Here is a 23,798-nt window from a genome sequence, read left to right on the forward strand (position 1 = left end):
AACTTCCTCACTAATTGGTGTAGGAATCACTGGAACTGATTTCTATGATGAACTACTTTCCAATAAGGGAGAAGGTACAATTACCTCATCAAGTTCTACTTTCCTCCCACTCACTTCTTTCGAGAGAAACTCCTTCTCTAGAAAGGATCCATCTTAGCAACGAATAACTTGCCTTCGGATCTGTGATAGAAGGTGTACCCAATAGTTACCTTTGGGTATTCTATGAATACGCACTTCTCCGATTTGGGTTCGAGCTTATCAAGTGAAAACTTTTTCACATAAGCATCGCAGCCCCAAACTTTAAGAAATGACAACTTTGGTTTCTCGCCAAACCACAGTTCATAAGGCGTCGTCTCAACGGATTTTGATGGTGCCCTATTTAAAGTGAATGCACCTGTCTCTAATGCATAGCCCCAAAACGATAGTGGTAAATCGGTAAGAGACATCATAGATTGCACTATATCCAATAAAGTACGATTATGACGTTCGGACACACCATAACGCTGTGGTGTTCCATGTGGCGTGAGCTGTGAAACTATTCCACATTGTTTTATATGAAGGCCAAACTCGTAACTCAAATATTCTTCTTCACGATCAGATCGTAGAAACTTTATTTTCTTGTTACGATGATTTTCCACTTCACTCTGAAATTCTTTAAACTTTTCAAATGTTTCAGACTTGTGCATCATTAAGTAGATATACTCATATCTTCTCAAATCATCTTGTGAAGGTCAGAAAATAACGATACCCACCATGAGCATCAATACTCATTGGATCGCATACATCGGTATGTATTATTTCCAACAAGTCAGTAGCTCGTTCCATTGTTCTGAAGAATGGAGTTTTAGTCATCTTGCCCATACGGCACGGTTCGCAAGCATCAAATGATTCATAACCAAGTGATTCCAAAAATCCATCTTTATGGAGTTTCTTCATGCGCTTTACACCGATATGACCCAAACGGCAGTGCCACAAATAACTTGCACTATCATTATTAACTTTGCATCTTTTGGCATCAATATTATGAATATGTGTATCACTACGATCGAGATCCAATAAACTATTTTCATTGGGTGTATGACCATTGAAGGTTTTATTCATGTAAACAGAACAACGATTATTCTCTAACTTTAAATGAATAACCATATTGCAATAAACATGATCAAATCATATTCATGCTCAATGCAAACGCCAAATAACATTTATTTAGGTTTAACACTAATCCTGAAAGTATAGGGAGTGTGCGATGATGATCATATCAATCTTGGAACTACTTCCAACACTCATCGTCACCTCACCCTCAACTAGTTTCTGTTTATTATGCAACTCCCGTTTCGAGTTACTACTCTTAGCAACTGAACCAGTATCAAATACCAAGGGGTTGCTATAAACACTAGTAAAGTACACATCAATAACATGTATATCAAATATACCTATGTTCACTTTGCCATCCTTCTTATCCGCCAAGTACTTGGGGTAGTTCCACTTCCAGTGACCAGTCCCTTTGCAGTAGAATCACTTAGTCTTAGGCTTAGGTCCAGACTTGGGCTTCTTCATTTGAGCAGCAACTTGCTTGCTGTTCTTCTTGAAGTTCCCCTTCTTCCCTTTGCCCTTTTTCTTGAAACTAGTGATCTTGTCCATCATCAACACTTTGATGTTTTTCTTTGATTTCTACCTTCGCCGATTTTTGCATCGCGAAGAGCTTGGGAATTGTTTTCATCATCCCTTGCATATTATAGTTCATCACGAAGTTCTACTAACTTGGTGGTGGTGACTAGAGAATTCTGTCAATCACTATCTTATCTGGAAGATTAACTCCCACTTGATTCAAGCGATTGTAGTACCCACACAATCTGAGCACATGCTCACTAGTTGAGCGATTCTCCTCCATCTTTTAGCTATATAACTTGTTGGAGACTTCATATCTCTCAACTCGGGTATTTGCTTGAAATATTAACTTCAACTCCTGGAACATCTCATATGGTCCATGACGTTCAAAACGTCTTTGAAGTCCCGATTCTAAGCCATAAAGCATGGTGCATAAAACTATCAAGTAGTCAACATATTGAGCTAGCCAAACGTTCATAACGTCTGCATCTGCTCCTGCAATAGGTCTGTCACCTAGCGGTGCATTAAGGACATAATTCTTCTGTGCAACAATAAGGATAAACCTCAGATCACGGATCCAATCCGCATCATTGCTACTAACATCATTCAACACAATTTTCTCTAGGAACATATCAAAATAAACATATGAAAGCAACAACGCAAGCTATTGATCTACAACATAATTTGCAAAATACTACCAGGACTAAGTTCATGATAAATTTAAGTTCAATTAATCATATTACTTAAGAACTCCCACTTAGACAGACATCTCTCTAGTCATCTAAGTGATCACGTGATCCAAATCAACTAAACCATGTCCGATCATCACGTGAGATGGAGTAGTTTTCAATGGTGAACATCACTATGTTGATCATATCTACTATATGATTCACGTTCGACCTTTCGGTCTTCATGTTCCGAGGCCATATCTGTTATATGCTAGGCTCGTCAAGTTTAACCTGAGTATTCTGCGTGTGCAACTGTTTTGCACCCGTTGTATTTGAACGTAGAGCCTATCACACCCGATCATCACGTGGTGTCTCAGCACGAAGAACTTTCGCAAACGGTGCATACTCAGGGAGAACACTTCTTGATAATTTTTAGTGAGAGATCATCTTAAAATGCTACCGTCAATCAAAGCAAGATAAGATGCATAAAGGATAAACATCACATGCAATCAATATAAGTGATATGATATGGCCATCATTATCTTGTGCTTGTGATCTCCATCTCCGGTGCACCGTCGTGATCACCATCGTCACCGGCGCGACACCTTGATCTCCATCGTAGCATCATTGTCGTTACGCCATCTATTGCTTCTACGACTATCGCTACCGCTTAGTGATCAAGTAAAGCAATTACAGGGCGTTTGCATTTCATACAATAAAGCGACAACCATATGGCTCCTGCCAGTTGCCGATAACTTCGGTTACAAAACATGATCATCTCATACAATAAAATATAGCATCACGTCTTGACCATATCACATCACAACATGCCCTGCAAAAACAAGTTAGACGTCCTCTACTTTGTTGTTGCAAATTTTACGTGGCTACTACGGGCTGAGCAAGAACCGTTCTTACCTACGCATCAAAACCACAACGATAGTTCGTCAAGTTAGTGCTGTTTTAAGCTTCTCAAGGACCAGGCGTAGCCACAGTCGGTTCAACTAAAGTTGGAGAAACTGACACCCGCCAGCCACCTGTGTGCAAAGCACGTCGGTAGAACCAGTCTCGCGTAAGCGTACGCGTAATGTCGGTCTTGGCCGCTTCATCCAACAATACCGCTGAACCAAAGTATGACATGCTGGTAAGCTGTATGACTTGTATCGCCCACAACTCACTTGTGTTCTACTCGTGCATATAACATCTACGCATAAAACCAGGCTCGGATGCCACTGTTGGGGAACGTAGTAATTTTAGAAATTTTCCTACACACACGCAAGATCATGGTGATGCATAGCAACAAGAGGGGGAGTGTATCTTCATACCCTTGAAGATCGCTAAGCGGAAGCGTTTATCAACGCGGTTGATGTAGTCGTACGTCTTCACGATCCGACCGATCCAAGTACCAAACGCACGGCACCTCCGAGTTCTACACACGTTCAGCTCGATGACGTCCTCGCCTTCTCGATCCAGCAAGACGGGCGAAGTAGTAGATGAGTTCCGGCAACACGACGGCGTGGTGACGGTGTCGGTGAAGAACAATCTCCGCAGGGCTTGGCCTAAGCACTAAGGAAACTATGACGGAGGATAAACTAGAGGGGACGGGGTTGCCAGCACACGGCTTGGTGTTTCTTGATGTCTCTTTGGTGCTAGCCCTGCCCCTCTATTTATATGTTGAGCCTTGGGGTCGAAACTTGGAGTAAAAGCCTCCACAAAGTCGGTTTCACCCAAAAGGCAAGAGTCCTTCTCGGACTCCAGGGCTAGACGCCAGGGTTCCCGGCGTCTGGACCCAGACGCCAGGGACCCTGGCGTCTGGCCCCTGGACTCCGCAAAACTTCCTTTTGTGCTTTCCAAAAACCTTGTGGGCTTTCCCCTTTGGCCCAAATAACGTGTTCTCATACCCAAACATTTCGGGAAACATCCGGAACTTCTTCTGGTGAATTCCGGAACCCTTCCGGAGATTAAACACTATTATCCCATATATCAAACTTTATCTCCGGACCATTCCGGAGTTCCTCGTCATGTCCATGATCTCATCCGGGACTCCGAACAACATTCGGTTACCAACATACATAACTCATATATGAAGGAAATATGCCCTAGAGGCAATAATAAAGTTATTATTTATTTCCTCATATCATGATAAATGTTTATTATTCATGCTAGAATTGTATTAACCGAAAACATGATACATGTGTGAATACATAGACAAAAACATATAGTCACTAGTATGCCTCTACTTGGCTAGCTCATTGATCAAAGATGGTTATGTTTCCTGACCATAGACATGTGTTGTCATTTGATTAGTGGGATCACATCATTAGAAGAATGATGTGATTGACATGACCCATTCCGTTAGCCTAGCACATGATCGTTTAGTATATTGCTATTGCTTTCTTCATGACTTATACATGTTCCTGTAACTATGAGAATTATGCAACTCCCGTTTACCAGAGGAACACTTTGGGTACTACCAAACGTCACAACGTAACTGGGTGATTATAAAAGAGTACTGCAGGTGTCTCCGAAGGTACATGTTGAGTTGGCGTATTTCGAGATTAGGTTTTGTCACTCCGATTGTCGGAGAGGTATCTCTGGGCCCTCTCGGTAATGCACATCATTATAAGCCTTGCAAGAAATGTAATGAAATGAGTTGGTTACGGGATGATGTATTACGGAACGAGTAAAGAGACTTGCCGGTAACGAGATTGAACTAGGTATTGGATACCGACGATCAAATCTCGGGCAAGTAACATACCAATGACAAAGGGAACAACGTATGTTGTTATGCGGTTTGACCGATAAAGATCTTCGTAGAATATGTAGGAACCAATATGGGCATCCAGGTCCCGCTATTGGTTATTGACCGAGAATAGTTCCAGGTCATGTCTACATAGTTCTCGAACCCGTAGGGTCCGCACGCTTAACGTTACGATGACAGTTTTATTATGAGTTTATAAGTTTTGATGTACCGAAGTTTGTTCGGAGTCCCGGATGTGATCGCAGACATGATGAGGAGTCTCGAAATGGTCGAGACATAAAGATTGATATATTGGAAGCCTATGTTTGGACATCGGAATGGTTCCGGGTGAAATTGGGATTTTACCGGAGCACCGGGGGGTTACCGGAACCCTCCCGGGGGTTAATGGGCCTTAGTGGGCCATGAGGGAGAAGAGGAAGGGCCGGCCAGGGCAGGCCACGCGGCCCCTCCCCCCTTAGTCCAAATAGGACAAGGAAGGGGGGGGGGCCCTTTCCTCTTTCCCCTCCCCCCTTTCCTTCTCCACCAAGGCAAGAGGGGGGAGTCCTACTCCCGGTGGGAGTAGGACTCCTCCAGGCGCACCCCTAGGGGGCCGGCCGCACCTCCCCCCTCCCTCCTTTATATACAGGGGCAGGGGGGCACCCCAAAGACACACAAGTTGATCTACGGATCGTTCCTTAGCCGTGTGCGGTGCCCCCCTCCACCATATTCCACCTCGGTCATATCGTCGCGGAGTTTAGGCGAAGCCTTGCGCCGGTAGAACATCATCATCGTCACCACGCCGTCGTGCTGACGGAACTCATCCCCGACACTTTGCTGGATCGGAGTCCGGGGATCGTCATCGAGCTGAACGTGTGCTGAACTCGGAGGTGCCGTACGTTCGGTACTTGGATCGGTCGGATCGTGAAGACGTACGACTACATCAACCGCGTTGTCATAACGCTTCCGCTTACGGTCTACGAGGGTACGTGGACATACACTCTCCCCTCTTGTTGCTATACCATCACCATGATCTTGCGTGTGCGTAGGAATTTTTTTGAAATTACTACGTTCCCCAACAATATAATACTATATCGTCAACGAAACGTTAAGCGTGCGGACCCTACGGGTTCGAGAACTATGTAGACATGACCGAGACACGTTTCCGGTCAATAACCAATAGCGGGACCTGGATGCCCATATTGGCTCCCACATATTCTACGAAGATCTTTATCGGTCAAACCGCATAACAACATACGTTGTTCCCTTTGTCACCGGTATGTTACTTGCCCGAGATTCGATCGTCGGTATCTCAATACCTAGTTCAACCTCGTTACCGACAAGTCTCTTTACTCGTTCCATAATACATCATCCCGCAACTAACTCATTAGTTGCAATGCTTGCAAGGCTTTAAGTGATGTGCATTACCGAGTGGGCCCAGGATACCTCTCCGACAATCGGAGTGACAAATCCTAATCTCGAAATACGCCAACCCAACAAGTACCTTCGGAGACACCTATAGAGCACCTTTATAATCACCCATTTACGTTGTGACGTTTGGTAGCACACAAAGTGTTCCTCCGGTAAACGGGAGTTGCATAATCTTATAGTCATAGGAACATGTATAAGTCATGAAGAAAGCAATAGCAACATACTAAACGATCGTGTGCTAAGCTAACGGAATGGGTCATGTCAATCAGATCATTCTCCTAATGATGTGATCCCGTTAATCAAATGACAACTCATGTCTATGGCTAGGAAACATAACCATCTTTGATCAACGAGCTAGTCAAGTAGAGGCATACTAGTGACAATCTGTTTGTCTATGTATTCACACATGTATTATGTTTCCGGTTAATACAATTCTAGCATGAATAATAAACATTTACATGAAATAAGGAAATAAATAATAACTTTATTATTGCCTCTAGGGCATATTTCCTTCAGCGATGTCCTGGAAGTAGGCGGTATTGGCATCCCCCTTGAGGACCCAATTCTGCGTACCTCGCAAGCGCCAGTATGCCTCCTCATCCGTGTAGATGACCGTGAGTTGGTCCTCCAGATCGTACCTAAGCATCCATTCCTTGACCGAGAGGCCCGCGGCATCAGCGCGGAGATCGAGGGACTGGATGGCCTCTAGTAGAGCTTTCTTTTGCTCCCGGATGTCTCGGCCCATGTTGGCACCCCATCCTTTCATGAATTGCCGCGATCGCTTTGCACAAAAGTGCCAGGAGTCAACGACCGAGAGGGAGCGATGGGGGGCTTCGCGCGCCTCGCGCCACCGTGCGACCATAGCAGCGGCAAACCCAGGCTGGTTCAACCAGAAGGTTTCGAATCGGAAGCGGGGCGACAGGGGGATGATCGTTCTCCGAAGAGAGGAAGAGAGGGACGTGATCGGAACCAATCCGTGTAATCGCCCGAAGCGATGCTAGGGGGCAACGAATGTCCCACTCAGGAGATGCAAAGACCCTGTCGAGGACTGAACGGGTCGGATCCGCTTGGCGGTTGGTCCAAGTATACCTGGCACCAACCCTATCTAGCTCGCGAAGCCCCATGTCCGCGATGCAATCATTGAACATCTGAACATGTAACTTTATACACATAGAGAAGTACACAATAAAGCATATATCATTATGATTTGTTTTTTCCGACCTATAAGATAGTGAAAATTGTTATGTGTTTTTTTGTTTGTTTGTTCGGCGTTTCAAATAGTACAAATAAGAAATCTGTTCTAGAGCATGGCGTTTCTCCACACGAGTTCATATGCTCCCGCTTGAACAGTAAATTTGAAAGAATAGAAAAAAGCCTGAATTTTTGTGGCATCAAAGATGTTCGTGTTCTAGGTGCCTACATTTGTTTATGGAGAAATGACATCCGAGAAGCTATATACAAATAAAAAATGATGCACCAACATGCTTGCTTTTGAATTTACTATTCATTTTTTGGGAATCTAAATCACTAGACTTATAACATGGCCATTAAATGCAAAACTTGCGCAAGTGCTTGACTTTGCGAGTCACTTTAAATAGAATTTTAGAAGTTCTCAAGATGCTATATTGTACAGTTAACTGGAACACATAGGATTCCATCGCAGTATGAGTTGCTGAGCTTTAACAGCTGGCCCCTAACTTGTAGATCTAGATCACTGGACTTTATAATGGCCATTAAATGCTAAACTTGTTTAAGTGCTTGACTTTGCAGCGTCACTTTAAATACTATTTTAGAAGTCCTCAAGATTGACCATCGTGAATGTAAAATGTACACATTTAGAAATATTAAAACTAGTTTGAGTTTAAGCAAAAAACAAAACAAAAACAAACTAGTTGCCCTACGTGGGTGCAGCTACCATGCCTCAAATTGTTGAAAACATGTAACAATCTAATAGCACAGCCGAAGACACTACAAAACTACAATACTCCATTATTATTTCGAACCTATTGCAAAAATAATGGATCCTAATACTAATGCAGTAATATGACCTTAATTATAGAATATGAAAGTAGTGGGTGAGATGCACCTTTTACTTCTTATTTTGCAGTATAAGGTTCTTTGTCTTTACCTGTAAATTTATCAAGCAATTTTATAATAATAGATCACGTAGCTTGATTTTTCCTTTTGTTTTGTTTGTTGAGAGGAGTATGATTAGTTGCTTCAAGTAGGTCGTGAACTCCCAACCAATCAAGTGTCAACTTAGTTAGTTAATCTAGGTCAGTGTGTACTAGCTTATGTTGGTAACTCGAGGTCAAATAAAATACGAGTCAGAAATCTCTCATAGAGCATGGCGTTTCTACACATGAGTTCATATGCTCCCGCATGAACAAAATATGTGAAGAACGAAAAAAAAAAACTGAAAATTTTGGCATCAAAGATGTTTGAGTGTTCTAGGCGTCTGCAAAAAATTGTGGAGAAATGACATCTGAGGAGCTATATACAAACAAACATTGATGCTCCAACATGCTTGCTTTTTGGAGGGCAGTTTTTTGTGTGTGTAGAGCTCGGACGCGCAATTATGCTGCCTCGGACGCGCAGGTTTTGGTAGTTACTGTTCTATATGTGCTCAATGCCAAAACAGAACCTCGGCATCCAACAAAAATATATTTAGACATGACACAACCGATCCGCTGATCCTGCCACGCCATTCAAACCATGAGCATGTTCAGTACTAACAACTCAATTTCATGTGGGCAATTTCATGATCAGCAAAACGCAAGGGAAACACACTGCTTTCCTCCCCAGTTTATATCTCACACGGATAAAAATACTATGTGCTTGGTTGCATCTCTTTACATTGAATACAAGCAAATACAAACACTACGGTAGGCAGTTCTTAAACGAAAAAAGCAAGCCACTTTTCCTAGGAGAGATATAAAACCCAATCGCGTATCTTTACATTGAATGGTCTGAAACCTCATTCATAAAGTCAATGCATTCGGCATAAACTTATCAAGCTACCGTAAATGAATGCATAATTGGCAAAAGGTCAGCAAACACATATGCTCAAGTCGTATTTCAAGCAGAGATTGCGGATTTGAAGCCCCTCCGATCTGGCCTTCTATATCTGATTACTGGAGCAAGGAAATCTTCAGGGATTTACTCTCTTCAGCTTCAGCAATTCTGCATGCATAGAATTGCATAGAATTTCTGCTAGCAGTAGACGGCAAAAGAAATCTCGAGACAATAACATATAGATAGTACTGTCTTTTCTTCAGATTCAAAAATAGATTAATACATCTGAGGTAGCATAGATTATTGTATATCTTCAAGCGTATCACATTTTCTAAAGCTGATTTATCTTTTATCTCTTTGAAAGCTGCAGCAAGTAAACAACCGACATTGGACAGTCTCTTCTAAATATTCGTGTTCGATGTGTATGACCAATACTCCTTGACCAGCTCCTGGAAGAGAGATCCTTCAGTTTCCATGAGCTTTGTAGGTTTCTCAAACTCCACTACTTTCCCTGGAAGTGTTCATATATGGTTCATTAGTATGCGAAAGGCACACAATACATGTGGCTTCAAGTATACTCCATATTAGTTGCTTCAGATCAATAAGGTGGCGAGTTCTATAATCAGGTTACTATATTAAGTTAGAAATAAGACAAACATACCATCACTCATTGCAAGTACCATATCACAGTCCATAACTGTTGGTATACGGTGTGCAACTGTAATAACGGTGCAATGTTTGAATTCTGTCCGGATTGTTTTCTGAAGGACAGCATCTGTGGCATTGTCTATAGAGGCTGTTGCTTCATCAAGAACTAAGATGCAGCATCTTCTCAAAAGTGCGCGTCCCAGACAGAAGAGCTGCCTTTGACCCATACTCCAGTTCGACCCGTCTTCCACAACTATTAAGACAAGATCTTGATCAATACTATGAATGAGATAGTTCCAAACATCTTGCTAGCAAAAGGATATAGCTAATATGTCTAGGACTACTAACATTTTGACATATTTATTGTCACATCTCACATGTATTTTCACACCTATTTTCAATTTCTGAAATAATTAATTAGGGCAGAGTTTTCTGTTTAGCCAATTCATTACTTTAAAAAATGAACCACATAAACCAAAAAATAGATGAAGTGAAGTTTCCTACCATGTGAATCCAATCCCTGTTCCTTCTCCCGGACAGCTTCAATAAGTTGACATTTGTCAAGAACCTGCAGCATAATTAACAAATAGAGTAACTACTTTAGTGATTCCTTTTGAAATGTATATATGACATAAACTCAGAAAGGGGGGGGGGGGGCACTAAACCTAGCTTAGCTTCAAAACATGTGGCCATCACCTTTTTGGGTGCCTATTTTTTCAATCAGTGAAGAGTTGTCTAGTTCCTCCTAGGCAATCTAGTTTTTCTATGAGAGAGGCTACTTGTCATTTCAGATTCCTCTAATTCAATTTATCTGCCCAATTTTTTTAATGTCCTCGACTTTCTGAATCTGTGAGGTATATATCGAAGTAAGTGATCTGAATTGCGACAGTACTAAAAGAGGACTGCATCATGATTAAACACCAAGTAAGTGATCTGAATTGCGACATTACATCAGGTTCTTTTGGTGTGATACCTTGTCAGCATAATATTATCTGATCATTGGGCAAGATGACAAAAAGCAACATCGTTAGATGTGTAGAATCTTACCTCCCATATTTGTTCATCTAAGAACTGCCCAAGAGGGTCTAGATTGTATCTTATTGTACCCTGAAAAAGTGTTGGATCTTGTGGAATGATACCCAAACGCGACCGCAGGTCATGCAAGCCTATTGTACTGATGTCCACAGAGTCTATAATTATTTTCCCTTCGGCAGGTTCAACAAGACGAAACAATGCACCAATTAATGTTGTCTTGCCGCATCCTGTTCGACCAACTATACCAATCTTATCTCCACCTTCAAACTTGCAAGTGATCCCATGTAGTACAAGGGGAGAATCTATCCTATACCTGATCTGTTGAATGAAAATCAATTGCATACATTTTTTAAAAGTGTTAACAGGATTGTTTTACCTTGTAAGATGTATGTGTAAATATTTATATCTGATTACCTTCAAATCCCTAATCTCCACATTGCCATTTTGGGGCCAATCCGGTAACGGTCGATTTTCTTCAACAACTTCTGCTGCTTCACTTTGTATGTCCATGTACTGGTTCACCCGTTCGACCGAGATTATTTGATTCGCAAGGTTGCATTGGAATTGAATAGAGAAAACGAACGAAATATTTAGGGAAAGACCATAGGACAATGCCATTCCCACAAAACCTGTGCCGGTACAAAAGCAAGGAATTAATTCTACTATTTGTAATGTTAATATTCATAATTGTATAACTGTATAGTACCAAATACTTGATTTAGTTAACTTCGGCACATGAGCACTAGGAGTTGAACTGCATTATCATATATACATAAAATCATTAGAACAAGTGGTGGTTTGAGAGATGTACAGTGTTCTATATTCACCATATTCTGCCCAGCAGAATGCAGCAAATATACTTTTCTCGGGCTCAGCCGATGCCTTTTCTCTAAAAAAAAGAAAGTATTTTGACTGCTAGGTCAAAATACTATCATTAAATTTTCATCAATATCATTTGCATACTATAACTCTCTTATAGTTTTCTACAACCATATATACATATAAAACGTACCATTCAAATGATTTTGTCGGACAGTCATGTCATGTTAACACATGACCTATTTATGGTGAGTATCAAGTAAGTTCTCATTACAAAAGCGTGTCAGAAAGCCAATGAAAAGGTAGAAACATTTACATGGCAATGCATAATATTTATCGCAAATCAGATGCTACTCAACTTTGTCCAAATATTTGAAGCAACGTGGTGGTGATATAATTGCTTACCAGGGCTAAAAGTTCCTTGAGGAAGAAGGGCCATGACAAAGGCAGAAAAAGAAAGAACTGCGGCACTCATTATCTCCAGACGTTGAATCAACCATTCAGTTGCTGCAAAATTATAGAAATATGGACTGGCATTCTTGTCGACAAGATCCAAATTTGTAGAAAAGAAACGATCTTCTTCCTCGAAGGCCCTTATTGTTATAGCCCCTGAAATCGATTCACCTAAGTGATTTGCCACAGCAGACTTGGTAGTACCATTGATCCGCATCAATTCCTTGGCTGAGGCTAGATAGTACCTCTGCATGACCAAACATAACAGGTTTCAGTTAATGAGAACAATAAATGCAAAAATATCATTGGCACGGATACATAGACATGAAGCTTAGCCGTAAAGAAACAAAATCATACCAATTACCTGCAACCAAATTGCCAAAACTATCATTGGCACGGATACAAACAGAACTTGCCATGTAATAACAACCAATACACCTAAATTGCTATATGCATTAAAGATGGCACCAAGGCTAAACACAAATGAAAATGGAACATCAAGGTCAACAAGGCTCAAATCTGAAGAAACCTGCATTAGAAGAAAAAGGGAACGAGTTGATCTTGGTGTAAAACATAATTGAAACTTGTTTTACCATTCATTTAAGAACTCTTACCCGGCTGAAAACCCTTCCTAGAGGTGTAGAATCGAAAAAGGACATTGGTGCACGGAACAATGAATTGAGTAGATGGGAAAATAAGGATCTTGATGACTGGATCCCAAGAACAACGACTAGTAAAAATCTTGATAGCAAGAAGAATATCGTGCAAACTCCGATAATAATGTACACATAAACTAACTTCAGCGTGCTAACATGAGGATTTTGGACATTAGCAGCCATCCATGAGTTCTGTGATATTTGCCCAGCTATGAAAATTATGTGAAAAAACATACACAAAGAGAAATAGAGGAAGCCTTTGTTCTGGCGCAGGTAAATCATATAAGGCTTGAAACCTGCATCCCCTGTTTCTCTTTCCTCTTCCTTGATCAGTTGGTTTTCCTGTGATGGCTTCACAGACTCTGTATTTCTGCTTCCATGAATATCATCTGTCACCTTTTTTGACACTTCCTTAGATCTTTGCGGAGGTATGTTTTTATTAAGATCTGCAGCACCAATAGTATCCTTATGGGAATTTACAAGGCCTATAAATTTTTCACAATCTGTCAATAGATCTTGATAAGGCGCAGACCGAATAATCTCTCCATCTGACATGAACTGCCAAAAATCATCACTAGTTTTAGATGACATCAAAAAATATGTAAAATAATTACAGATCAAAATACATCATAGAGACACAAATATCATCATATGGTGACATTTTCGAAGGGGTGACAGGTACCAAAATGGAGTCAAATACGGGTAAAAAATCCACTTGGTGCGTCACCAAAAGGACAGTCTTGTCCGATAGAGCACTCATGACATATTCCTGTTACAAAGAGCTTTGTAAAAATGTCATAATCAAAAGTAACACAACATGCATATGCTGATATGATCCTTACATTGAAGAGACTTGTGGCTGTATGTGCATCAACAGCACTGAAAGGGTCATCAAGAAGATAGATATCTGCATTTTGGTATAGTGCACGAGCAAGCTGGACTCGCTGCTTCTGACCACCACTAAGATGTACTCCTCTCTCCCCAATTTGAGTACAATCTCCATATGGCAACATTTCAATGTCCTTGACCAACGAGCACCTCACGAGTGTGTTGTGGTATCTTTCCCCGTCCATCGACGATCCAAAGAGAATATTGTCTTGCACAGTCCCAGATTGGATCCATGCATTCTGAGAAACATATGCTACTTTCCCGTAGACTTGGATCTGAAAATTTTATGCAAAATCAGGAATTTGCTATAAAGCTTTTATGAAACATGAATTGAATAACGTAGTTCATGTTAGCAAATATTGTCAAGCATAATTTTCATACAAAACTTCGCAAACCGAACAGATGAATAATGTATTTCATGTCTTTTAATCATGTCTAAATTCTTAATATGGCAGCTATTGCATTAACAGATGATGTTAGTGAAAAATCATACCATGCCTTCAGTTTTGGGGACCTCTCCGAGTACAGCAGTCAAAAGTGTCGATTTTCCCGATCCCACCTCTCCACAAATCGCAATCTTTTCTCCACCTTTGACTACCAGATTTATATTCTTTAGAGTTGGGTTTGATGTATTCTCATCCCACGAGAAGCTACACGAAATCATCGCTATAGGTACAGGGTAATCAATGCCAACGTAGGATTTTTTCCTAACCTGTCCGTTTAGCTCAGGTGCATCAAGGAAGTTCGATATCCGAGCGAACGCAACCTTAGCTTGTATCACAAAGCCAATAGCATCTGGTATTAACCTTACTGGCTCTTGCACAAGACTTAGAGCTGCCACAAAGGTGAAGACATTGCTAGCATCAAGAGGGATTTTCAGAAGATAGCATGTCAGAAAGGTCGCTGCCGAAACCCAAGTCGGTAAAGACCAGAACAGGAAAGCGTTGTATGCCCTCCTAAACTGGAATGCTGACAACCACTTGTACTCAACCTCTCTCAACCCCTCAATGACCTTCTTGAAGTGAGATTCCCATGCATAAAGTTTCAACACCTTCATATGAACAAATGACTCACACATGGCCTTCAATCTCGCATCTTGTGCTTCCATAAGTTTACTCTTAAATTTGTGTTGCAGTCTGGCAAATGGAACGTTACACAGTACGATCATAATGATGATAACCAAAGATGAAATCATTGCAGCACCAACTGCATAGTATAGAATTGCCAGAGCAATGCAAAGCTGAACACTTGTTGACCATGTTTGATGGAACCAGTATGGGAATTCCCCAATCTGATGCGCATCGACGGTCACATAGTTCATAATATTTCCAGAAGAGTGCTTCATTTTTGCTGCATTTGATAGCTTCTGTTGTTTCTTATAAATAGCTGCCGACAGGAGTGACTTCACCTGCAATCCTATTCTCCGAGTGCGGAAATACCACTGTCTCTGTGACAATGATTCACAACATTTGCAGATGAACATTAACCCAGCAAGCACACAGCCTTCGTATTTGAAGGTCCCTTTCCCAAGTGACACATTGATGAATTCCTTGAGAATTATTGGGCCTGTTGATACGGCAAGAACCTTGAGCAAAGAAAAGAAACCCGAGACTAGGATCGCACGCTTGTGACAAGAAACAATAGTCCATAAGAAAGATGGTGTGGCATGTGACTGCGACTGCTTCTTGCCGTTCAGCTCCTCCATGAACATCAAGTACTGGTTATGTGCTCGATCTGTGGCGCCTAGAAGTGGCATGTCTTTGTCTTCAAGGGGTTTCTTGTAGCCCACCTTTATTAGAGGATTCAACCACCAAAATGACATCTTGCTGAAAAACCCAGCTTTAGCAAAGGGAGTCACTTGACTCTCAGAATCAGCTACCTCTTCGTCTGAAAAAAAAAATTAGCTTTAGCAAAGGTAGCAGAAGTGATGTTCTTTTCTACTGCAGCACAAGGGACTGCCGGCGACGGCAGGGGCACGCGGCGCTGTCCCGTGTGTATGCCTTTTTTTTTCTCTTATTACGGAGGCTTTGCGTTATTCGGATTACCTCTAACCGTGGACCAAATTATCCTTACAAAAATAAAATCAAAATAGAAATACCTAAAGATGAGTTGCCCAGAATAACCCTATAATCAACGGTGGATATCATCTAATACTTCTAGCATATTTGACTAGTAAATTGCACCGTAAAAGTCCTCAAAAAATATTTAGCTTTAGCAAAGTTAGGAGAAGTGATGCGGCTAGCTATGAAGCAGGAGGAAGTTGAGAGAGGATTTACTTGTGAGGGAATCCATCTGCGCGTGCAACCTCTGTCGCTTCCAAATGGATCAAGTCCTGTCGCATCACTGCACCAATCATTAACGTGAAACTAGTTAGGACAAAGAACATATACTCTTATCTTTATGAAGAAGAAGACAAAGAACAGAACTACAAATACTGGAACTGGAGCAACATCAGAGAGTCCAAACCCCAGGAAATTATCCAGAAATTTGAATGTTTGCTCCGAACACAATGATCACAGCACCGCATGAAAATAATGGAAACACAGAGCTGAAGACGGAAACTGTACTCGTCAGTGATCATCAACTACCTTGTTAATCCAGGGGAGAAGAAGCAACTGCAAGAACTTTTTTTGTTGGGTCTAGAAAAGATCGACAGAGGAAGCAACAAAGATGCCAGTGCTGACCTCTCTAGGCTGCTGCTAGCTGGTGAGTAGTAGCGCCCTCCTCCTCATCCAAGGTCCGGACCTGTCCAAGGTCTTTTTCTTACTATAAGAACAGCAATGTTAACGTGCCATATTTTCCGGAATCTCAGTCGTATGCTGAGAATCAGATCTTATTTAACCGATTGCGGTGGTAGCCACCAGCCTTATAATAATAGACACCAAGTGGCTCCATATTTTTTATAGACTAGAGACGACTAGCAAGATGTTGCTTACCGAATTTAGTTGTCTTCTAGCAGTTATGCAAACGCTAGCTAGTAGACTTGTTAATTGCGAGTCTTGAATATACTTGAAAATGGAATCCCTCCAGTGCCACATTTTGTAGATCGAAAGGATTTTCGCCCTGTTTCATTTCATAGAAACGGAGCAACATCCAAGTCCACTCTTACATGCCTTGACAGGAAACCATCACATCTCACAAAGCAAAACCAGCTAAAGAAGCACCCTTCAACTTCGAAGAAATAGCAAATCCTACAGCCGAGGTGACACACAGCAAGCAGAGATAAATCTGAGCATAACAATGCTGCGTCTCGCTGCCGTGGTTACCGGCGTCCCCGGCCCCAGCTGAAGTGTGGTTTCTTTGTTCCTTCATCATCACCTGAGCTGCGGAGCTTCCACTATCTTTGCTCCCATAAGGAGCCGGCACTTGTCAAGGATCTGCAAGTTCGGTTTGGGACACTCGCAATGGTCTTGCGTTTGAGTAATCTCAACAGTCGCTGATACATCGCCTGTAAACCAGACCATGATAATCGAGGAAAAAAAATGTCAGTACGCAATTTCTAGGTAGCCCACAACATATCAGCAGTAGTCATATTCAAAGCAGCATTCTTGGTACTACTGAGCCAAAATCTAGCCACCTATTCAAAATTAGCAAATTCAGAGCATTGACAATTTCTTTCCACACCACCTGCTCCACATGACAACTAACAAATAGAGGTTGGAAGGTCTCTTTCTCACAACACAACAAGCAAGATTCGTCATGAATTTGCTGTTCTCTGTATCAGGGTATATCACGGGTCAGGAGTTGTTATGTGATAGAAACCACAACAATACATGTATCCTATGGATTCGAAGCAGCCGGGACAAAAACTGGCTTAACTCGCCCAAATGTAATAACCACACAAAGGGAGGAAGCTTTGTACATGCCAGAACTGTGCATCTTCCGAAACGTCTGATCTGGTTCGGTTGTCAGGGTTAAGCCACTGCCATTCATTAACACAATCCAACACAGAATTGCATCGCTGGACACAGGAATTTGCCATTTATGGGGTGGACAACAGGCCTAAGTTCATGGAGAGACAAAGCAACAAATTGGACTGAAATTTGCAGATTAACAAAGTTGATTTTCGAATAGCTTTGTGGATGATACAGTTTCATGCGATCTCCGCTGGTTAATTTCTGATGATTTAGGACAGATGCAACTGATAAGACTGATTAATTCGTTGATCATGCTTTAGCCTCAGATAGGTCAGACTTTCACAATTAGAAGTTTCCCAGCAAAGGTAAACTATACTCCCTCCGTTCCCAAATATTTGTCTTTCTAGACATTTGAAATGGTTACAACATATGGATGTATGTAGACATATTTTAGAGTGTAGATTCACTCACTTTACTTCGTATGTAGTCACTTGTTGAAATCTCTAGAAAGACAAATATTTAGGAACAGAGGGAGTATTATTTAGGAACAAAATTGACCAATCTTTGAAGAATACAGAGAAAGAAATAAAAGGTGAACATACACCTAACATGAATATGTTTCTAAGTATTCTAAACATTAAACGTTGAACTGCAATTTGAGTTCTACTACTTAATAACGAACATAGGATTGAACAAAGAAGACGATAAAACGAAAATGGAACACATGCTGATAAAATTGGGCATGAAAACAGACCTTACAATCACTACAAAATTGGGCATGGAATTCATCTATTCTACCGCTACTTGCTGATAGCCTGACTGAGGCAAACGCTTATAAATCGGTGGAAAATTTTGCTATTGTGGGACTAAAAAGCATCCATACAGTTGAGTTGGTCTTGCCAGTATCAGAGGAGCCGGCCGGCGTTCCCTCCGCCGCCGCCCGCCGCTGCTGTACTCTTATACGGCGTGGGGAGCGACGGAGATGCGCCAGTGCGCGAACCCCGTGCTCCTCCTCCTCTCACGGTGGCCGCCTCCTCTCCATTGCCCACCGACCCCGAAATGACCCTACACTCCAGCGGGGTGGCGCGACCGAAATCCATCCAGTGAGAGACCGAAGGGGGAGAGGGGAAAACGGCTACATTTCTTGTAGGTCCTGGGCACGGCGGCGGAGGGAGTCTCCGGCCGGCACGGGGAGCGGCGCGGCTGTGTGCCGCCCGCATCGACGCCGATGCACGGCTCACCTGCAGGGAGCCCAAGCTGGGCCGGCCCAGTACCCACCTGCAGCATCACGCCGACGTCAGGATGCCGTCGTGCTTGTTTTTTATTTTGGTTTTTCGTTTTTCCTTCATATATTCTTTTTCTTTTGTTTATATTCGAAATATTCTAATTATAAGGAAAATGATTAGCACCATCCGGCCGATTCTACTCTGCGTCCGCCGCGTCGAGAGCCAACTACGTGCCGGTCCATTCCCACGCACCGCAAGTCTCAAGATTTTGCAAAATCGTCCATGTTTGCGAGACATGGGGAATGTTGCAGTGGCAACTCGGCGGTGGGGATGAGTTGTTTTTCAAACATAACCTCTGTAACTTTATACAAATTTTTTAAAAAAATTAATCTTGCATTTGAAAAATGTTAAACATGTACAGAAAAAATGTTTTTAATGTATCCGAAAAATGTAGGACATGAATGGAAAAAAAATAGAAATGTTTATCATGCATATGAGAAAAATGTCAATCATGTGTAAGAAAAATGTAATCATGTGTACGAAACTTTTAAATCATGTATACAAAAAATGTATGTGACAATTAAACAATGTCAAACATTTAAAAAAATTCATGTGACTTTAAAAAAATATGTATACACTGTAGAAAAAATATTTCTGAAATTGAAACAAAATGTTACGTACATTCAGAAAAAATGTACATCACATAAAAAAATCTTCACAAGTTTCGAAATGTGTTTGTGACACTAGCACATATGCCCGTGCGTTGCAACAGGAGAGATTTTTTTGCGAGAAGCATCGAGAGAGATAATTGATGTGTCCATTAGAACGGTCGCCACAACAGTGAGGCGACAGAGCAGAGAGTTGTGGTGTTCTCGCAGGTCATGTTTGGCCATCTTTATAGTAATGGGGTTGGTCGGAGTGGCGGCCACTACCCAACTCATGCTTTTTTTCCCTTCAGGTCCGCCTCCGTGTCGAGCTTGTGGTGAACTCCTATTTTTTTTTATAAAAAACACGAGCATTTTTTTTGAAAAAAAATTCTGAAAGAAAAAAAGGCAAACAAAACTTGAAATAGGATGTTTTTTAAATTCACAAGTATTTTTTTGAAACAGGATCCATTTTTAAGGCGGAGAAACGGACATTTTTTGAATTTTGAACAATTTTTTAAAATGGAAACTTGCTTTGAACATTCATAGCAATTGTCAAAAATGTGTTTTTAATCATGAACATTATTTTCAATTTGTGAACATTTTAATAAAAAGGAATATTTTTCGTATTTCTACTATTTTTTAAAATGCAATCATTTAAAAATCTCGAATTTTTTGGAAAAGTAAAAAAAAATACAATTTCTGTGTTTCGAAAAATTTGAAACGAGAATAAAAATTTAAAGTTCCAAATATTTTTGAAAATGGGAACAAACTCTGAAGATTTAACGAAAATTTGTACAAAAAGCAAAAATCTGAAGAAAAAAATAGAAAATAATAAATTTATGTGAAAAAGAAAAAAATAAGTTAGAAAGGAAAAAAGAAAAAGAATAATAGAAAAAGAGCACAGAAAAGCGAAAATGAGCCAGCCCAATATTGGGCGACCTATGCGAAGCTCCAACTATATGCCGCTCTGTGCCGCAAATACGATTTCCAGGTGCATGGGCAGGATATAAATGGGCTTGCTTCTCTGGGCCTTACCGTGTGCGGCCCACATACGAAATTCTGGACCAAACTATTTTTTTTCTAGTAGGTGGACCACAAAAATTTAATACCACCTCGGATATAAAAAATAGTCGGTGGTGAACGGATGAAAAAATTGAAGAAACACACCTTAATTTATTAGTAGGTAATATAGATATAGATTTAAAAAAAATTGTTTGCATAGTTGAAAAAAAATGTTGTAATAGTAGTGACACTATCTACAATCCAATTCCAAGTGGCAATGTAGAGCTTAAATGTTGATATCCATCCGGGGCAGGTGAACCTCTCCTTTTGATTTCATGCAAAGATTGCCAAAATTCTTGTTTATTTGGAATAATGTAAGCGAATCCTGGTCCTGAGGTGGGAGTTGAGTTCCAATGAAGGGTCTGCCATTGTGAGGGTTTGAAGAAGAGAAAATATGCATGGAATAGTCAACGGAAGTTTGAGAAAATTCTAATGGGTAACATCATTTTCACCCTTGACAGAGACTATGATGATTTTCGTTCTCCTTTGAGGAACAACCTAGTGACTTACTCTCTTCGTAAAAAAATAGTGATCTAAACGTTTTTATATTTCTTTACAGAGGGAGTAGTGTTTTTTATCACCATCTTTACCCAAAAAGGCTTTCGCCTTATTTTATATATAAAGCAATGGTCAACAACAACCCGATACCCGATACAAATAGACGTCACCACAACACACGCACACACCCAAGGCAGGATACATAAGCACTGAGCGCAGCAACACGACCTCTAGCACTACAATAGCAACCGGGGGCTTCAACCGTGAACATGCCACTGCGATGAAATGGAGCCCATACAATGGACCGTGGGCTCCAAATGGTGCCTTCAGAAAGGTTACGACACCGGAGCGTCGCCACCGTCCTATCCGAGGATCAGAGTTACCCCTGGAGCCACCCGACGGGCAATGAGAGCCGCGACGACGCCTTCAAGAAGGGAACGAGCTACGCCGTCACCGGTCCGTCCGAAGACAGCGTAGGTTTTCACCCCGGCCAACACACTGCCACAGAATGTCACACCCCGGCTACCACGCCGCCCACATGGCCATGGTCATCGGGCAGCACCGAGCGACGGGCTCTGCCCATGAGCACCACGCTACTGAAGGAAATATGCCCTAGAGGCAATAATAAAGTTGTTATTTTATATTTCCTTATATCATGATAAATGTTTATTATTCGTGCTAGAATTGTATTAACCGGAAACTTAATACATGTGTGGATACATAGACAAAATATTGTGTCAGTAAGACTCTACTAGACTAGCTCGTTGATCAAATATGGTTACGTTTCCTAACCATAGACATGTGTTGTCATTTGATAAACGGGATCACATCATTAGGAGAGTGATGTGATGGACAAGACCCCTTCGTTAACTTAGCATTATGATCGTTCAATTTTATTGCCATTGCTTTCTTCATGTCAAATACATATTCCTCTGACTATGAGATTATGCAACTCCCAGATACCGGAGGAATGCCTTGTGTGTTATCAAACGTCACAACGTAACTGGGTAATTATAAAGATGCTCTACAGGTATCTCCGAAGGTGTTTGTTGGGTTGGCATAGATCAAGATTAGGATTTGTCACTCCGAGTATCGGAGAGGTATCTCTGGGCCCTCTCGGGAATGCACATCATAAGAAGCCTTGCAAGCAAAGTGACTAATGAGTTAGTTGTAGGACGATGCATTACGGAACGAGTAAAGAGACTTGCCGGTAACGAGATTGAACTAGGTATGAAGATACTGACGATCGAATCTCGGGCAAGTAACATACCGATAGACAAAGGGAATCACGTTCTTTTGAGGTCAACAAAGGGAATTATGTATGTTGTCATAAGGTTCGACAGATAAAGATCTTCGTAGAATATGTAGGAGTCAATATGGACATCCAGGTCCCGCTATTGGTTATTGACCGGAGAGGTGTCTCGGTCATGTCTACATAGTTCTCGAACCCGTAGGGTCCGCACGCTTAACCTTCGTTGACGATATAATATTATATGAGTTATGTATGTTGGTGACCGAATGTTGTTCGGAGTCCCGGATGAGATCATGGACATGACGACGAGCTTCGGAATGGTCCGGAGGTAAAGATTCATATATTGGATGATATGGTTAGGCCAAGGGGTCAGGCCCACGGGGCTATAGGTCGGTGCAAAAGAAAGTTTTGCGGAGGTCAGAGGCCAAACGCCGGAGACCCTGGCGTCTGGCCCTGGGCCAGACGTCAAGGATTGTGGCGTTTGGTCCTGGAGTCCAGGTGGGACTCTTGCCTTTCGGGGAAAAACCGACTTTGAGGAGGCTTTTGCTCCAAGTTTCGACCCCAGGGGTCAACATATAAATAGAGGGGCAGGACTAGCACCAAAGACACATCAAGAATCACCAAGCCATGTGCCGGCAACCCCGTCCCCTCTAGTTTATCCTCCATCATAGTTTCTTGCTTGGCGAAGCCCTATGGAGATTGTTCTTCACCAACACCGTCACCACGCCATCGTGCTACTGGAACTCATCTACTACTTCGCCCGTCTTGCTGGATCAAGAAGGCGAGGACATCATCGAGCTGAACGTGTGTTGAACGTGGATGTCTTGTACGTTCGGTACTTGATCAGGACGGATCGTGAAGGTGTACAAGTACATCAACCGCGTTGTCAAACGCTTCCGCTTTCGGTCTACGAGGGTGCATAGACACACTGCCCCCCTCTCTTTGCTATGCATCTCCTAGATAAATCTTGTGTGAGCATAGGAATTTTTTTACAATTGCATGCTACGTTCCCCAACAGTGGCATCCAAGCCAGGTCTATGCGTAGATGATATGCACGAGTAGAACACAAAGAGTTGTGGGCGGTTGATACGTCTCTAACGTATCTACTTTTCCAAACTCTTTTGCCCTTGTTTTGGACTCTAACTTGCATGATTTGAATGGAACTAACCCAGACTGACGCTGTTTTCAGCAGAATTTCCATGGTGTTATTTTTGTGCAGAAACAGAAGTTCTCGGAATGACCTGAAGCTTCACGAAGTCACTTTTTGGAATTAATAAAAAATACCGGCGAAAGAATCAACA

General features: G+C 41.7%; 1 protein-coding gene across 1 annotated transcript; it reads right to left on the reverse strand.

The window, feature by feature from the left end:
• Positions 1-9,407: 9,407 nt before the first annotated feature.
• On the reverse strand, positions 9,408-16,299 carry LOC123160144 (ABC transporter C family member 10-like). Its single transcript, XM_044577961.1, has 12 exons — positions 16,232-16,299; positions 14,449-15,842; positions 13,910-14,230; positions 13,750-13,836; positions 13,026-13,625; positions 12,776-12,940; positions 12,364-12,658; positions 11,554-11,768; positions 11,152-11,457; positions 10,609-10,672; positions 10,118-10,357; positions 9,408-9,967 (listed from the first exon to the last, which is right to left on the reverse strand). The coding sequence occupies exons 1-12, from the start codon at positions 16,245-16,247 to the stop codon at positions 9,858-9,860; spliced, it is 3,813 nt and encodes a 1,270-aa protein (XP_044433896.1). The 5' UTR covers positions 16,248-16,299; the 3' UTR covers positions 9,408-9,857.
• Positions 16,300-23,798: the final 7,499 nt, after the last annotated feature.

The sequence above is a fragment of the Triticum aestivum genome, chromosome 7B (genome assembly GCF_018294505.1).
Source record: "Triticum aestivum cultivar Chinese Spring chromosome 7B, IWGSC CS RefSeq v2.1, whole genome shotgun sequence".
Taxonomy (NCBI): Eukaryota; Viridiplantae; Streptophyta; class Magnoliopsida; order Poales; family Poaceae; genus Triticum; species Triticum aestivum.

What these genes read in the sequence shown, in the direction of transcription:
- LOC123160144 (XM_044577961.1), bottom strand. An exon ending in CCGTATTTGACTCCATTTTG is followed by an intron (nt 13,626 to 13,749) that starts GTACCTGTCACC and finishes GATTTTTGGCAG; the next exon opens with TTCATGTCAGATGGAGAGAT. An exon ending in TAGGAAGGGTTTTCAGCCGG is followed by an intron (nt 12,941 to 13,025) that starts GTAAGAGTTCTT and finishes CTTCTAATGCAG; the next exon opens with GTTTCTTCAGATTTGAGCCT.